General features: G+C 41.9%; 2 protein-coding genes and 1 long non-coding RNA gene across 3 annotated transcripts; 2 read left to right on the top strand and 1 right to left on the bottom strand.

Moving 5' to 3' along the window:
- LOC8082771 (3'(2'),5'-bisphosphate nucleotidase) lies at window positions 4,314–7,484 on the top strand. Its single transcript, XM_002442898.2, has 8 exons — window positions 4,314–4,476; window positions 5,138–5,213; window positions 5,368–5,441; window positions 5,566–5,768; window positions 6,327–6,537; window positions 6,685–6,783; window positions 6,863–7,016; window positions 7,107–7,484. Exons 1-8 carry the CDS (start codon window positions 4,384–4,386, stop codon window positions 7,259–7,261), a joined length of 1,065 nt encoding a protein of 354 aa, XP_002442943.1. The 5' UTR covers window positions 4,314–4,383; the 3' UTR covers window positions 7,262–7,484.
- On the bottom strand, window positions 8,164–11,507 carry LOC110429745 (2-oxoisovalerate dehydrogenase subunit alpha 2, mitochondrial-like). Its single transcript, XM_021446212.1, has 9 exons — window positions 11,013–11,507; window positions 10,050–10,187; window positions 9,771–9,953; window positions 9,499–9,656; window positions 9,320–9,419; window positions 9,125–9,236; window positions 8,901–9,040; window positions 8,629–8,814; window positions 8,164–8,546 (listed from the first exon to the last, which is right to left on the bottom strand). Exons 1-9 carry the CDS (start codon window positions 11,346–11,348, stop codon window positions 8,379–8,381), a joined length of 1,521 nt encoding a protein of 506 aa, XP_021301887.1. The 5' UTR covers window positions 11,349–11,507; the 3' UTR covers window positions 8,164–8,378.
- On the top strand, window positions 13,962–16,477 carry LOC110429849. Its single transcript, XR_002447036.1, has 4 exons — window positions 13,962–14,268; window positions 15,273–15,336; window positions 15,450–15,515; window positions 16,143–16,477. It is a non-coding gene; the product is annotated as an uncharacterized LOC110429849 (long non-coding RNA).

Raw genomic sequence — 20,996 nt, 5'->3', positions numbered from 1 at the left:
GTTTGTTAGTATCATTAGTATATGAGTTATCAAGAAAATATTATTTATGTGATGAAACATAACATATGTATTTTTTTTGCTCATGCATATTGGCATGACACATATATTTACTTTAATCAAATCTTACTATATAAATATTGATAGAGGTGGGGGTAATGTACAAACATATACATGCTCTATTTGTTATCTAAACAACTTGTAATAGGAGATGTTCATAATTTAGATGCATATTTGATGGGTATTTAATTTTTGTAATAATGAGATGAAAATTGAGTTATGTAAATTAAATAAGAGGACATCGAGACTTAAATGCAAGATATGTTTCTTAGCAGCATATGTGAGTAATATAAATTAGAGTCATGAGTTAATTTATATTATTTTACACAATAGAAGAAATGGAAAATTATTAAGAAAACATAATAGATCTAATAGCTATTATTACTATCAATGGTGATTAGGTCATACCTAATTGATGGTAAGATGTTTATGATTTTTATGAGAATTTATATGAGTTATCTTTTATTTCAAATTAAAGTCTTGTGAGGATTAACACGCAGGCTCCAGCGAGGACCTCTAGTTGGAATTTGTAGTATTTATATTTTTCTAGTGGGAATATTTAGTTGAAATCTAGTCTTAAGATATATAAACTTTTGATACAATCCTTTTTGTATCTTCATAAATCTATAGTTTATCTTTAACTTTTAATCAATTGTTGCATTTTTCACATGTTAATTAGATATTCTACTTATCTCTATCTATTTGTTTCCACGTAAGTTCAAACTCGGCTTGCATCCTGACACTAAACATGTTGAATTTGTTATATCAAAGTATTATATGTGTGTAGTATTATTTGTATATCATAGAGTACATAAAATTAATAATATTAATATGAAATAATATTTTAGTAAAAATATATAAACTTACTTAAAATAATAACTTATGAAATTTATTGTTATAGAATATTATTTTATAATGGCAAAGTTAGGTAATTTACATGCAATGATATGGTGTTATTTTAAATTATGTTTTATAATGGCCAACAGGGATAATTTAAAGCAAATTTAAAGGGTTATTGTAACACCCTAAAATTTGCTTGTTTTTAAAATAGTTGAAATTTGATTTATTGTGTCAATTTTGTGAGCATCAAAATATAAGAAAAAAAATAATAATTTTAGAGAAATTAAAATTTAATATAAGTTTAGAAACATATTGATGCATTCATGCTACAGTATTTATTTATGTGATGTGTGGATTTTGTAAAGAGTTTTGAATTCAATTTTCAGTTGAAAAATGAGTTTGAAAAATTGTTTTGGAAAAAGAAAAATAGAATTCCTTTTCTTCTCCTCTCTCCTTCTCTCGGCCTGCTAGGCCCAAATCTCCCCCGCGCCCCCTTCTCCCTTCCTGGGCCGCGGCCCAGCCGGCCACCCTCTCCCCCCTTCTCCTCTCTCACCCGCTGACAGGCCGGGCCCGCCTGTCATCCCCTTCCTCCCTCCAACCGCCTCCTCCCTCTTCCCTTCCTCTACTGCAGGAACCGCCAAGCCGAAGCCCCGCTCCCACGTTCGCTCCCACTCTCCGCTCCCCGCGCCTCGGCTTCAAGTGGAGAGCACCCGCTCGCCCGAGCGCTCCCTCCCCCATTTCCCTCCTCTCCTCGCCTCCGTTTTTCGCCTGCTGCGCGCAACTGCCGACGCCGGAGCTCCGCCGCGACCCTCCGCGCGAAATCCGTCGTTCCGAGCCGTCTTTGCCCCGCTTCGTGCTGTGGTGAGCTTCCCCTTCTTCCCCGCTCTCTCCGCGTCCATTTGCCGAGCGAAACGGGGTCCCCTGCGCCCCTTCCGTGCTCGCTGGAGAGCTCCATGGCCGCCGGCCATGGAGCGAGCCGCTCGGCCCCTTCCCCGGCCGCGATTTAGCCCGGGTCGAGTTCGCCTTCGCCTCCTCTCTCTCCCAGAGCAATTGGTTCGTGAAATGGAGTTCCGCAGCGCCCGGACACTCAACCCCGGCGAAGCTTTGGCCGGCGGCCATGGCGCGCCGCCGCTGTTGCCCTGTTCCGGCCGACCGGCGAGCCCCTCCCCTCTCTCTCTCCCCCAGATTTAATCTGTGCCGTTAATTTCTAATCGGACGGCCGAGAGCGTCCCATACCCCTTCGGGGGCAATTTTGTTAAAGAGTCCCCCAAAAATCTTGAATTTGCACTGCAGTCCTCGGCGAGGGAGGAATTCCAGAATTTTTATATTTATTTAAATCCGTTTAGATCATGCTTTATTTATAGAATTGCCACTGCATTGTTTTGGCCATAAAATATTCGTTTTAGCTCCGATTTGACCCGTTCAAATTGCGTTAGATTCGTAATTAAATTCCCTACATGTTCGTACCACTGTTACTGTAGTTTGCAACTTTTTAATTTCAGGGTTAGGTTTAATTAATTAAATGCCTATAGGAAATCGCTGTAAATTCATAACTTGATCGTTTTAGTTTCGATTTTCGTGATCTTCGTATCTATGTGATCGTAGCAAAACGTAGGTTCTGTTTTAAACATTTTATTTTGTTTTTGATCTGTTGGTGTACTGTTCTAATTAAAGGATTGTTTGCTTCGTGTATGTCTGTCTCCGATTGTTGTGTGTTGATGATCGATGATCGAGTCTAGTCGGTGAGCTTTACTTCAGTAATCAAGATCAGAGCCTTGGAAGCAAGTAAGATCAGCAGGACCAGCAGGAGCAATTGGATCAAGGCAAGTATAGCATTTGGATTTTAATTCTATGACCATGATCTTGTGACTAGATTAATATTAAGCAGCAAATGATAATAATGACTTTTTAGCAACTTGAGGACTTATTCGTAAGTGATAACCAGGATGAAAGTGCAACCATAAGGGCTATAATGGCTCTGGCTTTAGTCAAGTATGAGTAATTTTTCTAGCTTGTTAGAGGTTACCCGTGTGGCGCAAATGGGGGATAGCAGATCGTGGATCCCCTGCGGGGTAGAATGACACGGACTGACTAACGAAACCAAGCGGCCCTAACTTGTTAGACGAACCTTTGAAAGACTTCATAGTGATCCCTGCCGACCTACCTTGGTAGTGGGTTACGAGGCTGATCACCTCAGGCGAAAGGGGTAAATCATGATTCATGGGTAAAGATGTACAACCTCTGCAGAGTGTTAAAAACTGGTATACTAGCCGTGCTCACGGTCACGAGCGGCCTTGGGAACTCTTACATTAAGGGTGATGAATTTTGTGTTAAGAAACTCATTGATTATTGTTTAATGCTCTATATTATTTATGTCACATTGATCATGAGATTGTGGAATCTATACAATCTAGTTGTTATATTTGCGGAGTTCGTCTTGGACTCACTCTTGATATCTCCCCCACACCTGAGGAGAAGTATTGGGCTTGTGATCAACCAGTCAGTTGGATCCTGTAGAGTGAAGTTAACACCCGAAGTTTGGAGTTATATTCCGTGGTTTGCTGCCTAAGGTTGTTTCTGATTTACTATGTACGCTATGTAATTTATGCGTTGTCCTTTGATATTACCCCTTATTTGTAGCTATATGTGAGGCTTGTCTTCTAAAACTCACATATGGTGCATATCTGATTTTGTTCTTAAAATCGGGTGTTACAGTTATTTAAAATTATTTTTCATAATAGCAGACGTGGGTAATTTATATATAAATATAGGGGTTGTTTTTGAATTATCTTTAATAATAGCAGAGATGGGTAATTTATATGTAAAATTAGAGCATAATGGTAGTGGTGGGTAATTCTTTAATAAATTTCAATAGATCCAATGGCTAATATTTGTGATATTAGACTCTACCAAATCAGAGGCCTGTCTGGCTAGAGTTTCTGATTATTATGAGAATTTTAGGATTTATCTTTTTTTAGCACGTCTAGTGAGAATTAGTGTGGCGCCTTCGTTGGGGCCTCTAATCAGTAATAGTAAGATTATTTATGTTTGTAAACTTATATTAGTGGATAATATAATTTCTTAGAGATCTAATTATATAAAGTTTGTATTAGTTAAAAATTATTAGCCTAATTATTGGTTAAAGTTTTTAGAGTTTGAATCTTGATATACGTGCGCACTATATAAAATGGAATGGGGTAGTAATTAATATGGAGAAGAGAAAGAGATTGCAAAACTTTGAATATTATGCTGTGACAAGACTATCTCTTGAGTCCACACTAAACTCTCATATTTTATACTATTCACTAGTTAAAAAATTAATTGAACTAGCTCTAAGCTAGAAGATCAGAGACACTCTCAGCATTTCATAAATGGAAAAATAGGACCCTCTGTTGGGCCACACGTCATAAAAAAAAAACAGTCAACAAACTCGACTATCCGAAGTTGATTCCCAGATTTGTTTTGTCACGCGCCCCGCCCGCCACCATGTCGCAGGCTCCGGGGGTCGCCGGAAGCCCGTACGCCGCCGAGCTCGCCGCAGCCAAGAAGGCCGTCGCCCTTGCGGCCCGCCTCTGCCAGGTTTTGTTGGTCTCATCCTAGATCTCCCTCTCTGTTGGCGGCCTGTACCTTCCTGCATCCGCTCCCTTTGGTAGTTTGTTCGTTGGTACATTTGCTCGGGCATTTCATAGTCATACCAAGCTTATGTGTTTAGAGTTTTGTTGGATGGATAAGATTTGTTTAGTTTCTAGATTCGTGATGAATCCTTGTTACTTGCACTGGGGAAAAGACATGGCTCCAGTTCTTTCTGGGAAAGATGAATATATGCTTGGTAGGAGGAAATATACACGAAATGCATGATGCTTATTTATTTCCCACATTGAGAACACAACCCTGGCTGAAACTCTGAAGCAGTTAGCTCAAGTTGCATCTTCTGAATTTTTTTTCCTCCCGAATAAGGCATCATCTGAATTGTTGGAGCATCCATTTTGGGGAAAACCATGTCAACCTTCTAGGGTTGAGTCTGATGAAAAAATGTGACAGAAATGTGTGTGTTGGGGGGGGGGGGGGGGGGGGGGGCATTGTTGTCTGATGCTAGATGTGCTGATCAATTGGGCATTTGATATTGAGATCGACTCACTCGATTGAATCATTTTGTTGTATTTTGTTGGACTGGACGATTCCAAATTCCCGTTGTATTTACTTGTTTCCTCTTCCCCTATGTTTCCCAATGTTTATTCAGAGAGTGCAGCGGGGCATCTTGCAATCTGACATTCAATCGAAGGCAGACAAGACTCCTGTTACAGTCGCGGATTATGGTACATGAGCATACTAATTTATACAAGAATGTGGAGAGCATGTCTATGATACGTTATCCATCAGTTGGAGTCCTCTCAGAATGAAAACTAGACATGCGGCCTCCTGCATATTCTGAACTTTTGATTTAATTGCTACTCTTGGTTTCATGACCAGGATCACAAGTATTGGTATGTCTGGTCCTGAAGAAGGAATTGCCTTCTCACTCTTTCTCAATCGTAGCTGAAGAGGTAACCAGCATATGCTTCACTTGTCTTGTTATTGTACACAGATCACATAAGCATTTTCCTGTACTCTTTTTGCGAGGCATTTTCCTGTACTTAATTAGTTAATTGTAAATTTGTACTTTTATAGGATTCAAAAGACTTGAGAGAAGATGGTGCCCAAGAAATTCTAGAACACATTACTACCCTTGTAAATGAAACCATTGTAAATGATGGTTCGTACAACATGTCGTTATCTAAGGAAGACGTGCTTGCTGCAATTGATGGTGGTAAATCTGAGGGAGGTCCATCTGGGCGACATTGGATATTGGACCCAATAGATGGCACTAAAGGGTGAGTTTGATAACTTACACCTACAAATTTCATGTTTTACCAACTAATTATAGCTTCATATACTCAGGTTCTTCAAAATTAGGCCTGCCAAATTATACTAGCATACTTGGTGTTATCCTTTACCATTGATGTATAATTTATCTATGATTTCCTAGCTGGAAATCATTACACCGGCATGGAGTCATGGAAGAACTTTACATGTGAGAGCACAGTGATATCCCTTATTTTTCTGTAAACTAGATGCATCGGATGACTTATTAACGATGACTTTATATGATTTGATCTATTTGTTTTGTATATACAAAATGTAACAGCTCACAGAGTTGAACTGTTTACTAGTACCTTGCATTGCTTCTCCATTCACATACCTGGTTAATTATGAATTGCATTAGATAAACAGAGTTGAATTTGATTTTTGGAGATGATTTTTGAAGAGGTAATAAGAGTTATTTCAATTGGTGCCATTTGATAAAAAACTATTGACAATGCAGGACCTTCGTTTAATATGCCTTAATGTATATTTTAATTGAGATTCTTATACTGAAAAATTTGATGCAGTTTCATAAGGGGAGATCAGTATGCAGTTGCACTTGGACTGCTTGATGAGGGCAAAGTTGTTCTGGGTGTGTTGGGATGTCCAAATCTTCCATTAAAATCAACAAACAAGAACAATAGCAGCTTTTCTGGGGATCAAATAGGTTCCCTCTTTTTTGCCACAATTGGTTGTGGAGCGCAAGTTGAGGCCTTAGAAGGATCTGAGCCACAAAAGGTAATCAATGCTTTTGATTTGGGCCATGAATGTAACTACTTCCAGTTTCAGAAGTTCATGTTTGGTTCATGAATATAACTACTTCCTGTTTTTGTAAGTTCATTTCTTTCTTATTTAACATTCTTTCTTTTCTAACTTACATTTTAGATTAGTGTTTGCTCCATCAATAATCCAGTCGACGCCTCATTCTTTGAATCCTTTGAAGCATCACACTCCAAGCGTGATTTAACTAGCTCCATTGCAGAGGTTGGTCCTTAATTATCATTTCTTAGCCCAGAGATCTTGATTAATTATATAAGTGAATCCTTTGTTCTTGTGTAATTAGAAACTTGGTGTCCAAGCTCCTCCTGTTAGAATGGATAGCCAAGCAAAATATGGTGCCCTAGCACGTGGTGATGGTGACATTTTTCTGCGCATTCCGCACAAAAGTTACATAGAAACAGTTTGGGATCATGCAGCTGGATCAATTGTTGTCACAGGTATGGAATATAATTCTATTCCAGGAGATAATTCAAACACCAACTTATAAAAGATCTATTTACCAATGCCCCCCTATCTGGTGTTTGCAGAAGCTGGTGGCATGGTAAAAGATGCCTCAGGAAACGATTTGGATTTTTCCAAAGGTAGATATCTTGATCGTGACAGAGGAATTATTGCAACAAATAAACATTTAATGCCACTTGTTCTAAAGGCGGTTCAAGAGGCTATGAAGGAGGAACAGTAGGCTGCTGTGCTCATAGAGCAGTCACGAAATTTGTTATGAAAATTTCCTTTTTGAATCAATATATTTGTTATGCACAATCTCGATGTGAAGAAAAGTATAACAATCCTGTTGTACTTGTACCATATGCTATTGTATCGTGCGAGTCATATGCCAGTCACATACTCACATGTCATTTTCTCAATAAATGGATATGAATTTATCTAATTGGACTTACCATTTTCTATGTTACAATGTTCATCTTTCTAGAAAAATCTTTGTTGAATTTGGTATTGTAACTTCTTACCTTTGGTTCAGAAAAATATAAGAATGAGTCCCACTCTATTGAACAGTAAATGTGATAGATAAGTGATTATATTGTGAGAAGATAGGGGGAAAATATGTTCGAGACAGATGTGAGGAACCATACAACATATACTTGTTGCTGTAAGTTGTAACTACATCTGAGGCAAAAGCATAGGCACAGTATAAGATATTTGCGGTTCTATTTCTGATATAGTTTGCAGAATATCAATGTGCATTTAGTATTATTAGCATGGAAATTTTAGGTCAACAATTGTTGATATAGGGCCTTGAGAGATGAATTTGAAATTGTAAGTCTGATATTCACTGTTTGCTCCAATGATCCAATCTTTGATTTTTCTCCACCTTAACACAAACAAGGTATCGTCTCTTTTGCCTGTTTTTCTCTACAATGTTTTATTTTTCAAACTGTAAACACTGGAATCTTGTTAGCAGAGTTTCCGCTTTATACGCCAAATTATGACTGGAGGGCATTTAAGTTAGTTACAATAAGGGATCATTTGAAACGATCTGCCTCTTTGCTTACTAATATTTTATATGGAGCTTTAGTAGATAAGTAGATATTATTATTATTATTATTATAAGGTACATTGTGCAGGCGATGAAATATATTAGTATTACTCTATTTCACAAAAATGCCAGCAACAGGGCAATGCATCTATGAGCTTTTGGTGTGAGCATCTGCCAGGTTGAATTCTTGTTTAAGAACCTGTTGAATCAGCAGTTTTACTGGCTGAATCACTATATTATTTAAAATGCTATGGACCTGAGTCATCAATAATTACACAACGATATTGCTCATCTAAGGGCAAGAATACTAAACGGGTACATCAGTTGGGTAGTCTGCAGGGTGCTTCATGATTGTATCCCGCAGCAATTGCTCTTGTTCACATAGGTTAGAAGGAATCTTATCGTAAACATCAGTGAAAAGGTCAGCAACTGGTGGTTTTGGCATTCTTTCTGCAACCTGGATGGCTTGAAGAAGCTGCACAGAAGTTAACAGGCAATTTCAGATGTCATGTACGATGTATCACAGTGTGCTGGAAAGATGAATCTTTGTTCAGTACCTCTTTTCTCACTCTGCTCCTGAGCTCAGATTCTTCAGCATCAGACCACCAGTCATTACCCTGAACCCATTTTCTGTATCTGGAAATTGGATCCCTTGCTGTTCGCCAGTGCTCAATCTCATCAACTGGCCTGTACTTGGTTGAATCATCGGACGTCGAGTGATGACCAACTCGATATGTAAGTGCCTGAAATCTCATTAGTCAATACTCAGATTAATTATATTCTGAAGTTTTTGTTTCAGGTAATGTAACTCCATTGAACTACTGAGCACCTCAACTAAAATAGGTCTTCCTTCAGTTATAGCCATTTCTCGGGCTGCATGGACTGCGCTGTACACAGCAAGAGCATCATTGCCATCTACTCGGATACCACGGATCCCATAAGCCTGGCCACGGATTACAACTCCATCACCTGCAACAAGACTTGAATTTTAACATGGCATTGCATTGCTCACTTGTAACTGCCATGGATGAGTAAGAAGACATGTTTTGTTACTTCTGAATTGTTCAGTAGTTGGGGTGCTGATTGCCCAGCCATTGTTACGGCAGAAGAAGATCACTGGTGCTTCCATAACAGCTGCAAAGTTGAGCGCTGCATGGAAGTCTCCCTGAACAATTTTTATCTGTCAGGAGGGCTGGATATAATGGTACTGGCAAGCAACTGATCAGTGGCTGGTGAGTTTTCATGTACCTCACTTGTTCCACCGTCGCCAAAGTATGTGATGGCACATGCGTCCTTTTTGTCCATCTTCAGAGAGTAGGCAGCTCCAACAGCATGAGGAAGCTGAGTTCTGGGAAATAACGAATAATTAAACATATGTCCTTCAGTTGCATGATCTTTCTGGCATGGAAGAGATAGTTCAGACTTACGCAATAGGCGATGAGACAGTGAAATAATTCAGACGGTTTGACCCATAATGAATGGGCATCTGCCTCCCTTTACCATAGTCCAGCTTGTTCCCAAAGCACTGGTTTGCAAATTCCTGCAGAGTGAAGCCACGCCATAGAAGAACACCTGGTTCCCTGTACTATATTTTGGCTCCGCAGGTTACAGCGAAGAAAGGACAGAGGACAAATCAATTGTCGGAAATATTTTTTTTGCTAGATTAAGCTACAGAAAAGTGGAGTAACTGATGCTGTACCTGAGGCAGCACAATGTCATCCATACTGAGCGCAGCAGCAGAGGCTATGTTGATTGCTTCCTCGCCATTGGAAGTGAGATAAAACGAGATTCTACCCTGCCTCTGAGCCTCATAGAAAATGGTATCCATGATCTGGAGTGTGACCATCTCGCTGTACATTTTCACAGCCAACTCCTTACTGACCTGACAAGGGTGAATAACATTAGTCTTCAGGATAAATTTCCCTCACAGCATGTTTGCAGAGAATTTCTCAAAATGGTGCGGCGAGCAGCAGTGTACCTCTTGGAATCTACTGCCTGATATAGTTCTGCCGTCATCATCAAGCACACGGTAGCAGTTTATCCTTTCCTTCATCGAGTCTGGAAGGAAGTTCATTTCAGCCACGAAAGAAACTTTGCCTCCAGGGAAGTGAACTGCCTGCAAAATTAGCGGCGCATATTCAGTGTCCATGTGCATCGGTGACTGAAAATAGTTTAATTTAATTGAACTGAGAAGCACAGCAGCATCAGTGTAGCATTAGCCTTGGAGGCAGTGGACAAATTTAACCATATTGATTGAAGACAGTTGACCGCATTGACCATGTCATAGAGACAGCACTTTGGTCTGTATATAAAACACAAAGTGCAGGCTCCTAATCATTGGGTCTCACTCACCCTTTGACACAGAAAGCAAAGGTATAATACTGGAAGAGAGTAGCACTAACATTTTCTAGATGAAAGCACGTTACTATCTACTACAGCCATGAGCTTGTCAGGCAGTCAACCCAGGAAATCAGCAACACCAAACGTCCAAACCCATTGACCTAAAAGACTATCCATCCTTATCTGCTTTGTTTACTAATTGTTGTCAATTCTATCCACAATTGTGCTCCGTGACTTGTTACCTTCAATCTTCACATAGCGTACCGCGTACGTACTCGTGGAAAGAGTTGACGTGTCTGAATTTTGGACTGAGAGGAAGTACGTGAAGAACACAGATGAAGCCTTTATCATATCATATTATCTCCTCTATATCTTGTACCAAACCTTATCAAAAAAGCACATGTCATCACCTGCTACATCTGGATGTAGCATCCAGGATTGGAACTTCCAGATCCCACAAAAAGCCATAAGATTTTGCAAATCGGAAAGAGCATCCTGACCCAATTAAACAATTCCAATCCAGCTAACACACATACTACGGATTATACAAATATACTGGTACAAATCAAGAAGCATGTTTCACACATGGTTAGACGCATACCTGCTGATCGCTGGCGACGAATCCGTTCTCCGGCTCCTCGTCGACGACAGTGGCGGCAGCAGCGCTGCTCTCCCCTGCGAATCTTCGTACGGAGCAGAAGCCCCGGCGCCGGCTTGTCTCCACCGCCGCCGTCGATCCAAGAGCCGGCGGCGGCACCGCTCCCAAGAACCATGGACTGGTGGTGGGTTCGCCGGAGCCGCGGCCGGCAGGAAGCCTCCTCGCTGCACGGCGCGCCAGCTGGGTCGACGCCCTCGATAGCCATAGCGCTGCCATGTCAGACACACCGTGCTCTGCTCGGCCGAGCTCCAATCCTCTCCAATGGTGGCAGGCTGGCATGCAGCTAGCTGAGCTCAGCTCGACGAGAGGGATGTGTATTTATAGGTGGCCGTGTTGGAATTGGATAGAGGTAGACGACGATGAAATGAGGAAGGCAGCAATGGAGTGCGTGCGTGTGAAACTGTGAAATGAAAGAGAGGGACGGACGGACACTGAGCTGGAAAGATAAGTGTGCGGGGAAGCGAGGAGCATGGAGGGAGGGAGGAGGAGCAGACGGGCACGGCTCGCTGGGAGAGCGACGACGAACAGGGAGGGGGCCCAGGTGTCGGCGACGGCGGCGCACCAGGGGAATGGGGCTCCGGCGCGTGGGACCGGGCTGGGTGATGGGCGGGTGGGGGTGGTGGTGACAGAGATCGGCGTCAGCTCAGGAGGTTCATCGTGTGCTGGTTGGTAGGTTGGGGACGGACCGGTGACGACATGATCACGTTGATGAACCACGTGTTGGGTGGTGCCATGAGTCCTATGGTACTACTGCCATAGGAATATGCCTTGTTTAGTTCCGGAAAAATTTCGAATTTCGCTACTGTAGCACTTTCGTTTGTTTGTGGTAAATATTGTCTAATTATGGATTAACTAGGATCAAAAAATTCGTCTCGCGATTTACAGACAAATTGTGTAATTAGTTTTTGTTTTCGTCTATATTTAATGCTTCATGCATGTGCCGCAAGATTCGAAATGACGGGGAATCTTGAAAACTTTTTGAATTTCGAGTTGAACTAAACAAGGCCTAGGATGGATGGATGCTGGTGGCTGAGAGGTAAAAGTGGAGAAAAAGACAGTAAATTTTAAGGCTTTCGTTTTCGTTCCTATGGCATGTAAGAAATTTGTATTTATCTTCTTTTTTTTTTTAAACAAAAAACTGGAATCTAGTTGATCTTTTTGTCGGCCAGCTATAGGACAATTTGTCATATGCTTTGTAAGGTTCCAGTTAAGTATCTATCATTAAACCGGCCGAGGACAATTTGTCATATATGCTTTGTAGATTCCAGTTAAGTATCTATCATTAACCGGCCCGGTTCCTTTTTTGGTGGTTTTGGCCACGTACGCTATCATGTGGTGTGTAGCAAGACCAATCGATCTACCACGCTAGGCGGTGGTAGTTCTTGATTCGTGAAGGCGGCAGTTCTTGGAAATATAGTCTATATATACAATCCGTACGTATGAGTAGCTTGTCTATACAATAGTATCACCTTACCTAACAGTGAACATGTTTATTTTTATTTTATTTTTGAGGAATGAGCACGTTTATTTTGAGCTAACACTCATGATGCAACAATTTTTTTTTCCCAAACCGACATAGAAGATACTACTACGTGTCTAAATCATACATCTATCATATACTCCTCCTGGAAGCCGTGTTTGGATGGCATCGACGGTAGGTTGTAATGCTGCAAGTTCGGGGTTGGGCAGTTATTTGCTTTGAAATCGTACTTGTGGCATATCGAACTTTACTTAGGCATTCTATGTTGTGTTTGGTTTGGAGACAGAGATAGATAAAATAGACATATTTCGGTTTTTAAGATGGATCCATTCTCATTGTCTAATCTATCTCACAAGAACATGACCTGAGATAGGATGCAGACCCATTACTAATCAACCTGTCTTAAGGAGTTTTAGATTTTAGAAATCAAACAAGAAGAGTGGGGTTTGGACCTGAGAGAGAAAGACAGGATGCAGACCACTACGAGCTGGAGGCTATTTGGAGAATGGAGGAGATGAATGCCAACCAAAGATCTTGAGACAAAAACATTAAGGAGGGTGACAAGAACACGGCCTACGACTTTGCAGTAGCTAATCAACACAATAGGGACAAGAGAGTTATAGGTTTGGAAGGTCTAGAGGGCTGGATTGAAGATAATGGCAAGTTGTTGGATCATGCATTAGATTTCTATAAATCACTGTTTGATCAAGAGAAGAGTAGTAGTGTGAGAGATGAGGGGTTCTAGGAGTCAGAAAAAGGTGACTTCTATGGAGGTTGACCTCCTACAGGCTGATTTCACATAAAAGGAGATTAAAGAAGCTGTTTTTGGTTCTTATGTTGCTTAGGGGGCACCTAGCCTAGATTGTTTTTCTTTTCTGTTTTAGCAAACCTTTTGGGAGGTCATTAAAAAAGGATCTGATGCAGATGGTTAATAGCTTTGAGAAAGATCAGCTAAACCTAGATAGGCTCAATTATGCCATGATTACCTTAATTCATAAGGAACCAGAAGCCAAAATTCACTAAGAGGCTACGTCGTCGACTTTAGCTTCAATGGCAATATGTTCACCAATGTCTCAGCAAGGGGCCTCACCACAACACTAATATAGCGTCACACATGTGTCGTTATAAATATACTAATACTGTTGAACGGTTGGTCGGTATAGCTGGCCCACAGATCAAGTGTCGCTAAATGTACCATTTGCGATAAACTATCGGTCGGTATAGATACTTACCTATGAAGTCAAACTTTCGGTCGGGATAGATGAGTAAAGAGGACGAACTGTCGGTCGGTAGCGCGCTCTTGAAATGTAAAAGTGGGCCATAGCGGGAAACTAAAAATAAAACTGGCCCATTCACAACCAAATTTGTTCAGCCCAAATACCACCCTCTCCAAACCCTAAACTCTTCGTGGCCACTCAATCTCCAACTTCCTAGCTGCCGTCGCCTCCATTCGCTAAAAAAAAAGAAATCGCGCATCTGTTGCCTACTACCGCCGCCACCGGAAGCTGCGCCACAGCCACCAAGCTCCACCGCAACCACCACATCTCTCCCATGCTCTCGGTGTCCTGCCCTCTGCCCCGCCTGGATCTCGCTCCCTGCAGCGGCGGCGCATCGCGGCTGCAATCGGCAGAACACTCAGCGTTCCGCTCGCAGTAGCCTGCTTTGCTGCATGGCTGGCGGCGGCGCCCCATGGTCCTCTCAGCCGGTGATGCTCCGAGGGTAAGTTCTTCTCTGGTATTTGTTCCTGTCTTCGTCCAACTCCTAGATCCTGTACCTGGCGGCGGTGCTTGGTGTCTCACACGCGGCTGCCTGTGCGGGCTCGCATTAGGTATTACTGTTAAGCCAATTTGTGGATGCCCTCTGTTGCTTAGTAACTTTGATCCCTTTTAAAGATTATCAGCCCTACCTGTGTACACTCAGTGTCCTTTAGTAGATCCGCACCTAAGGTTATGTGTGCTTTGATCTGGTGGATGTTCCTATTTATTCATATAACGGTTTAGCTAGCTAATTTTGTTTACAGCCATCCCATTATCTGCTTCCAGATTCATGCCAAGGTTCACCAGATTCATGCCAAGGTTCTCCAGGCCTGAATTTTGTTGCAGAATCATCTCATGTCCATTTTCTACATCTGAATGATCTGCAGAGGCATGTATATGTACAAGAAAGCACCCATCTTCTACCTGCTCCTGTTATCTAGCCAATTTTGTTTAACATAATTAACCCAATGATCTGCAGAGGCATGAATTGGTTGCAGAGGCATGTATCTGTACAAGAAAGCACTTTTCTTCTACCTGCTCCCATTATCTAGCTAATTTTGTTTAACATAATTAACAACTTCACTAAATTTGTTGTAGAGGCATGTATTCTGTCAGATAGGAAAACAACACATTTTTTTGGTTTTCTTATGGGTATCGAATAGATGGGAACTTCTTATAATATTTTCAAGCTAATTTATGGGTTAGATTGAAAAGCTGCAGATCTTTAACAATTCTGAACCATTAATTAATTCGAGTTCCAACTTTCTATGCTATGTGCAGATCCAGAATTTCTAGATTTTATTGAGTAGGCTTGTATCTAATATGTTCTCTACTTTTTAGTATAATTAGCAATTTGTTCCAAATTCCTTGCTCTTATGGCCAAAGTTTTCTCTCTGTTACTATAGTTTGTATGTTGACTTAGACAATTAGTATAGTTTGTATGTTGACTCCTTTATCTGTAAACAGTGTTTTGCTGCAACCATTGTGAGAATAGAAGAACCCAAAACCACAACACTGATACTTGCAATAGGTAAAATGATATGCCACCTATATTGTATACTATCAGTGTTCAAGGATTTGCATACGTACTTTTCCCCTAATAGGACCTAGCTACTGTCTTATTGAGCAATTACTTCATTTCAGGTAGGCAGGTTGGCATGGTACAATCAAGGATATCGACCAGAGAGTGATTGACAAGTTTGATCAGAGGTAAAATAGCTTCTTCATCATACTCACGTAAAAAAACCTCCATCTAAATCAAACATAGCCTTCCCTGTTAATACCTGGAGCCTAGCCACTTCAAATTATAGCATGTTCTGTTACTTGTCACATCATTAACTTAATTATTCTGCATATATGAGCATTATTCCTAGCTCTGCACCTGAGACATCAAAGTTTCTGGACAATCTGTTGCTGCCTATGTGTTTGGTACTGCTACTGCCTGCGTGTTTGATCTGCTGCTCTCTGAATCATTTGATTCTTCCTCCAGTACAAGACTGGATCTATGGTATATATACTGATGCTTGTGTGTTCATATGATTGTTCCTTCTATACAAGGCTGCACTATTTGAAAAACCGAGGCTTGTGTGTTCACCATTTTATATGTCACCCTCCAGTGCCAGCCCATATACTAAATTTGTATATTGCTTTGAGTTAATTAGGTACTATCAGTTTACTTATTTCATTTACAATGGTTTAGGACTGGGACATTGAACTTTCCCTTTTTATGAAATTTGACTATTAATTTTAGAGAGCCTCTTGAAGTTGATCTTATTGGTGTCTTTCTCTGACTTTGGTTAAAGTTGTCGCTAATTGGATATTCATATTGCATTTCAGCCATTCTGCAAGCCCTATGCAGTGTACCTGATGGTGTCGACAAGTTAAAAGTGTTCATTGAAGATGTGTTTAGTTTTAAACCTATTATAGATAAGACTATAAGCTCACTGTAAGTGAAATTTAAGCAGTGAGCTTTAGGTGTTAGTGATCTAAGCTTTCGGTTACAAGTGGTGGATGTATGACTTCTGATCACATGAGGTAGAGGTAGGGAAGTTGATGCTCATGCACAATTCATGTATGCGAGCTTCTAATGTATGTTGTACTTGTATGATGTTGAATCTGATCAACCATATATTGGGCTAGCTCATATCTGAATGAATCAATGTTCAATGTTTTATGCTCGTATTAATAATCATTATCCTTGTATGTATGGTTAATGTATATTGTATTGAATGTCTGTGCATTGACAATAGATAATTTGGGATAGCATATATAGTCTCTATATGAACGATTTACGTTGGACTGTTAGTTGCTAAAAGTATTTATAGCCTCAAACTATATGTCGGTATATATAGCCCCTAAGGCATCAGACTGTTGGTCGCTATAAACAAGTCGGTCGGTATAGGCTATACCGACGCCACTTTCAGCGACTCCAAGTAAGTGTCGGCATAGATCTATACCAACCGACAGAACGTTGCTATATCGATCTATACCGTCCGATGGTATGTCGCTATTCTGGGGCTGTGGTGTACTGTAATTGACACCAACTTCGACATCATTAGATACACTTTTGTCAACATTTCCGCAAGGGTCCACGCCGTCAGCTTCCCACCTTCATCGTCAATTAGAGTGGGGGAACGCCACCAACACCTTTGAATTCACCTTTGCCATCAATTAGAGTGAGGGGATCCCCATATACAACATCTGTGAAATCAACCATGCCTACACCATTTTTCTTCAAGCACGCAAGAAGAATTTCCCACAAGCGCAAGGATGGGTTGGTGGGTAGCGCATTGGAAAAGCAATTTGGCCAAAGATAAAGGCTTTTTGGTTGGCACCCATGAGTGAAAGCTTGAAGACATGTCGTGATCATCCACAATTACCTCACCTACATTGACTACTTCACCTAATTCGACTACATCAATTTCTTTGGCAAAGGATCAATTATAAAAGAAGGTATCAAAGGTTCAAGGGACACGAAGGAGCAAGCTACCAAAGATAATGTTACAGAGTCCCCAAAAGATTGGCCAAAGACTAGCTAAAAATAAAATCATCCATAGATTGTCTCTATATAGACGAGAGGAACATGTTAGAATTGAGATGTAATTAGGCCACACTAGGATGTATTTAGCTACTAGGTCATGTACTTTTGATCAAAACTAAATAGCTAAGGAGCTATTGTTCCCATCAGTGCTTGTAAGATAAGATTTGGGGGGCCATTTGTAGCCCCTAGTGGCTTCTTTGTAAATATAAACCCTATCATGGAGAATAATAAAAACCTCCCCTCCCACTTTTCCTATAAATGGAGAGAGAGGGAAGGTAGAGGAAGACCTTTTTCTAACCACTTGTTTTGGCTCTCTACCTTTGCTCCGACATTTTGTTGGCTAAAATCAACACTCCTTCTCACAAACCTAATACTTACCATTTGAATATGGAGGTGACCAAACTGTTGGTTGGGCTTGACATGCTTGCATTTGTCATAGTTATAAGTTATCAATGGAAATTTGATCATTTTTCTCAAACCATACATTATCCTGATGTTTTCATTAGGAAGATTTTTTATAATTGGGAGTATTGTCTCTCCTCAAATGATGTAATCCAGACATTGCAAATACATTCTTGAGTAGTGAAATGTCCTAATATGTCTAGAGGGGGTGAATAGCCTATTTAAAAATTCTACAAAAACTCACTAGATCAAGTGGTTAGTAAATAACAAAGCGTAGCTTTTTGCTCTAGCTCTAATAGGGTGTTTGCAAGCCACCTGTCCAACAATTCTAGTTGATATGATCACTAGGCACATAAGAGCTATGTCACTACTTACACTAGAGAGCTATCTAAAGTTTCTATACAAGTAAGAAAGCTATTCTAGTTTACGGGAATGTAAGAGAGATGGTTTGATCTTTATACCGCCGTGTAGAGGGGATGAACCAATCAATAATATAAAGTCCAATCACTGGGAGAAATCCAATGAAGAAACACAATGGAGACAAACAATTTTTCTCCCAAGGTTCACGTGCTTACCGGCACGCTACGTCCCCGTTGTGTCGACCAACACTTGGTGGTTCGCCGGCTAAGAGGTGTAGCACGAACCTCGTCGTCACTAGGACACCACAAGAACCGATCCACAAGTGAGGTAACTCAATGACACGAGCAATCCACTAGAGTTACCTTTTGGCTCTCCGCCGGGGAAGGTACAAGACCCTTCACAATCACTGGGAGATGGCCACGAACAATCACCAACTCGTGCCAATGCTCCTCCGCTGCTCCAAGACGTCTAAGTGGCAGCAACCACCAAGAGTAACAAGAAAACCACAGCTAAAATGATCCTCAAGTGCCACTAGATGCAATCACTCAAGCAAATGCACTTGGAATCACTCCCAATCTCACAAAGATGAATAATCTATGAAAGAGATGAGTGGGAGGTGTTTGTTTAGGCTCACAAGGATGTCAAGTATGCTAGAATGCCAAGAGGGTGAGCCCTAAGCCGACCAACAACTATTTATGTTTGTGTTGGCTCTTTCACTGGACTAAAAACGGGGCCACCGGACGCTCTTCATGTTACACCGGACGCGTCCGGTGCCTATTGAGATAGCGTCCAGTGCCTTGAATAATTCGACCGTTAGAAATCCAACCGTTGCAGTCAACGTGAGTCTCTCTGTGGCCGCAGCACTGGACTCTCAGTGAGTCCACATCGGACTCGTCCGGTCCTCAATAGACTTAAACTCAGGGAGGTCTGCAAACTCGTGGGGTCACCGGACGCTGAGCACCGGACCGTCTGGTGCTCACCGGTCTCATACCCAGAGAGCTTTGCAAAACGCACGGACACCGGACGCTCTCCATCGGACGCACCTTGGGCGTCCGGTGCTCTCCATTAGGTTTACTTGCAGAAGTTAGATAGCACCGGACACATGAACATGAGCTACCCTGCGTCCGGTGCTCACCGTCTGGTGCTTAACCCTAGTCGAGCCAAGCACCACAGTACACCGGACGCGTAGGCTCAGCGTCCAGTGCTTCCACGGCCAGCGTCCGGTGAGTGTTTCCCGAGACTTCTCCAAACTTCCCACCGGTGCAATAGAAAATATACACTTCATTTTCTCAAAAAGCGCCGAATCAAAGTGCGCCAACACCACAAAGTGTGTACCAACAAGTGCACGTGTGTTAGCATTTTCACAATTTGGAGAAGTCGCGGGAGTGACGCTGAGTCTAAGCGTCCGGTGCAGACAGTGCCTGGCCCAGCTAGGGTAAGGCACCGGACGATAGGCACCGGACGCAGGCCTGTGCGTCCGGTGGTTAGCGTCCGGTGTGCGGGCGTTTTGCGGAACTCTCTGCGCATGAGTCCGGTGTGCACCGGACGCGTCCGGTGCTAACTTGCTTAGCGTCCGGTGACCCGCAGGATTGCGGAACTCTCTGCGCATAAGTCCGGTGCTAACTTGCTCAGCGTCCGGTGCTCTGCAGGTTACCGTTAGACTCTGACACGCAGCTGATGTTGGAGCACCGGACGCTGGTGTTGAGCATCCGATGCCCCTTTAAGAGCGTCCGGTGACCCCGTATTTCACCCAGTGAAAGAGCCAACGGCTCTATTTGTTTGAAGGGTTATAAATACGTGTTTGGCCGGCTTGGAGCTCACTCTCTTAGCATTCTAACATACTTGACATCCTTGTGAGCCTAAGCAAACACCTCCCACTCATCTCCTTCATAGATTATACATCTTTGTGAGATTGGGAGTGATTCCAAGTGCATTTGCTTGAGTGATTGCATCTAGTGGCACTTGGGGATCGTTCTAGCTGCGTTTTTTCTTGTTACTCTTGGTGGTTGCCGCCACCTAGACGGCTTGGAGCAGCGGAGGAGCATTGGCACGAGTTGGTGATTGTTCGTGGCCATCTCCCAGTGATTGTGAGAGGTTTGTGCCTACCTCGGCGGAGAGCCAAAGGCAACATTAGTGGATTGCTCGTGTCATTGAGCTACCTCACTTGTGGGTAGGTTCTTGTGGTGTCCTAGTGAGGACGAGGTTCGTGCTACACCTCTTAGCCACCGAACCACCAAGTGTTGGTCGACACAACGGGGACGTAGCGTGCCGGCAAGCACGTGAACCTCGGGAGAAAAATTGTGTGTCTCCATTGTGATTGTTCATTGGATTTCTCTCGGTGTTTGGACTTCATTTTATTGATTTGTTCATCCCCTCTACGTAGCGGTATAAAGTTCAAACCATCTCTTTACATTTCCGCAAAATAGAGTAGCTTACTTACTTGTATAGAAACTTTAGGTAGCTTTCTAGTGTAAGTAGTGACATAGCTCTTGTGTGCCTAGTGATTGTATCAACTAGAATTGTTGGATAGGTGGCTTGCAAACACCCCATTAGAGCTAGAGCAAAAAGCTTCGCTTTGTTATTTACTAACCTCTTGCTCTAGTGAGTTTGTAGAATTTTTAAATAGGCTATTCACCCCCCTCTAGCCATATTAGGACCTTTCAGCTGCTCTTGAAAGTTTCAGCCTTGAAGTGATTGTGATGCTCCAACAGCTTCATCAACAAGGTTCAAGTAAGATCACACTCACACCCATGAGCACCTTAAGGGGTACATGCGATGAGTCAGCCCACTCATTGTTCCAATCAAAGTCCTCAATAACCAAAGGATCAAAGTTTTTCTCCTTCCGGCGTAACTTTTGGGACCTAGATTTCATCTTCTGATTGTAGGAA

The sequence above is a fragment of the Sorghum bicolor genome, chromosome 8 (assembly GCF_000003195.3).
Source record: "Sorghum bicolor cultivar BTx623 chromosome 8, Sorghum_bicolor_NCBIv3, whole genome shotgun sequence".
Lineage (NCBI taxonomy): Eukaryota > Viridiplantae > Streptophyta > Magnoliopsida > Poales > Poaceae > Sorghum > Sorghum bicolor.
The sequence above is the reverse complement of the archived record's forward strand: the minus strand, read 5'-3'. Positions and strand labels throughout refer to the sequence as shown.

Excerpts from the sequence above, each read along its gene's own strand:
- LOC110429745 (XM_021446212.1), bottom strand. The coding sequence starts at position 11,348 with ATGCCAGCCTGCCACCATTGGAGAGGATTGGAGCTCGGCCGAGCAGAG. Across the intron at positions 9,420-9,498 it reads ACTGTCTCATCGCCTATTGC|AACTCAGCTTCCTCATGCTG; the intron begins GTAAGTCTGAAC and ends GTTATTTCCCAG. Across the intron at positions 8,815-8,900 it reads GAAGACCTATTTTAGTTGAG|GCACTTACATATCGAGTTGG; the intron begins GTGCTCAGTAGT and ends ATGAGATTTCAG.
- LOC8082771 (XM_002442898.2), top strand. The coding sequence starts at position 4,384 with ATGTCGCAGGCTCCGGGGGTCGCCGGAAGCCCGTACGCCGCCGAGCTC. Across the intron at positions 5,214-5,367 it reads TGTTACAGTCGCGGATTATG|GATCACAAGTATTGGTATGT; the intron begins GTACATGAGCAT and ends TTTCATGACCAG. Across the intron at positions 5,442-5,565 it reads TCTCAATCGTAGCTGAAGAG|GATTCAAAAGACTTGAGAGA; the intron begins GTAACCAGCATA and ends GTACTTTTATAG.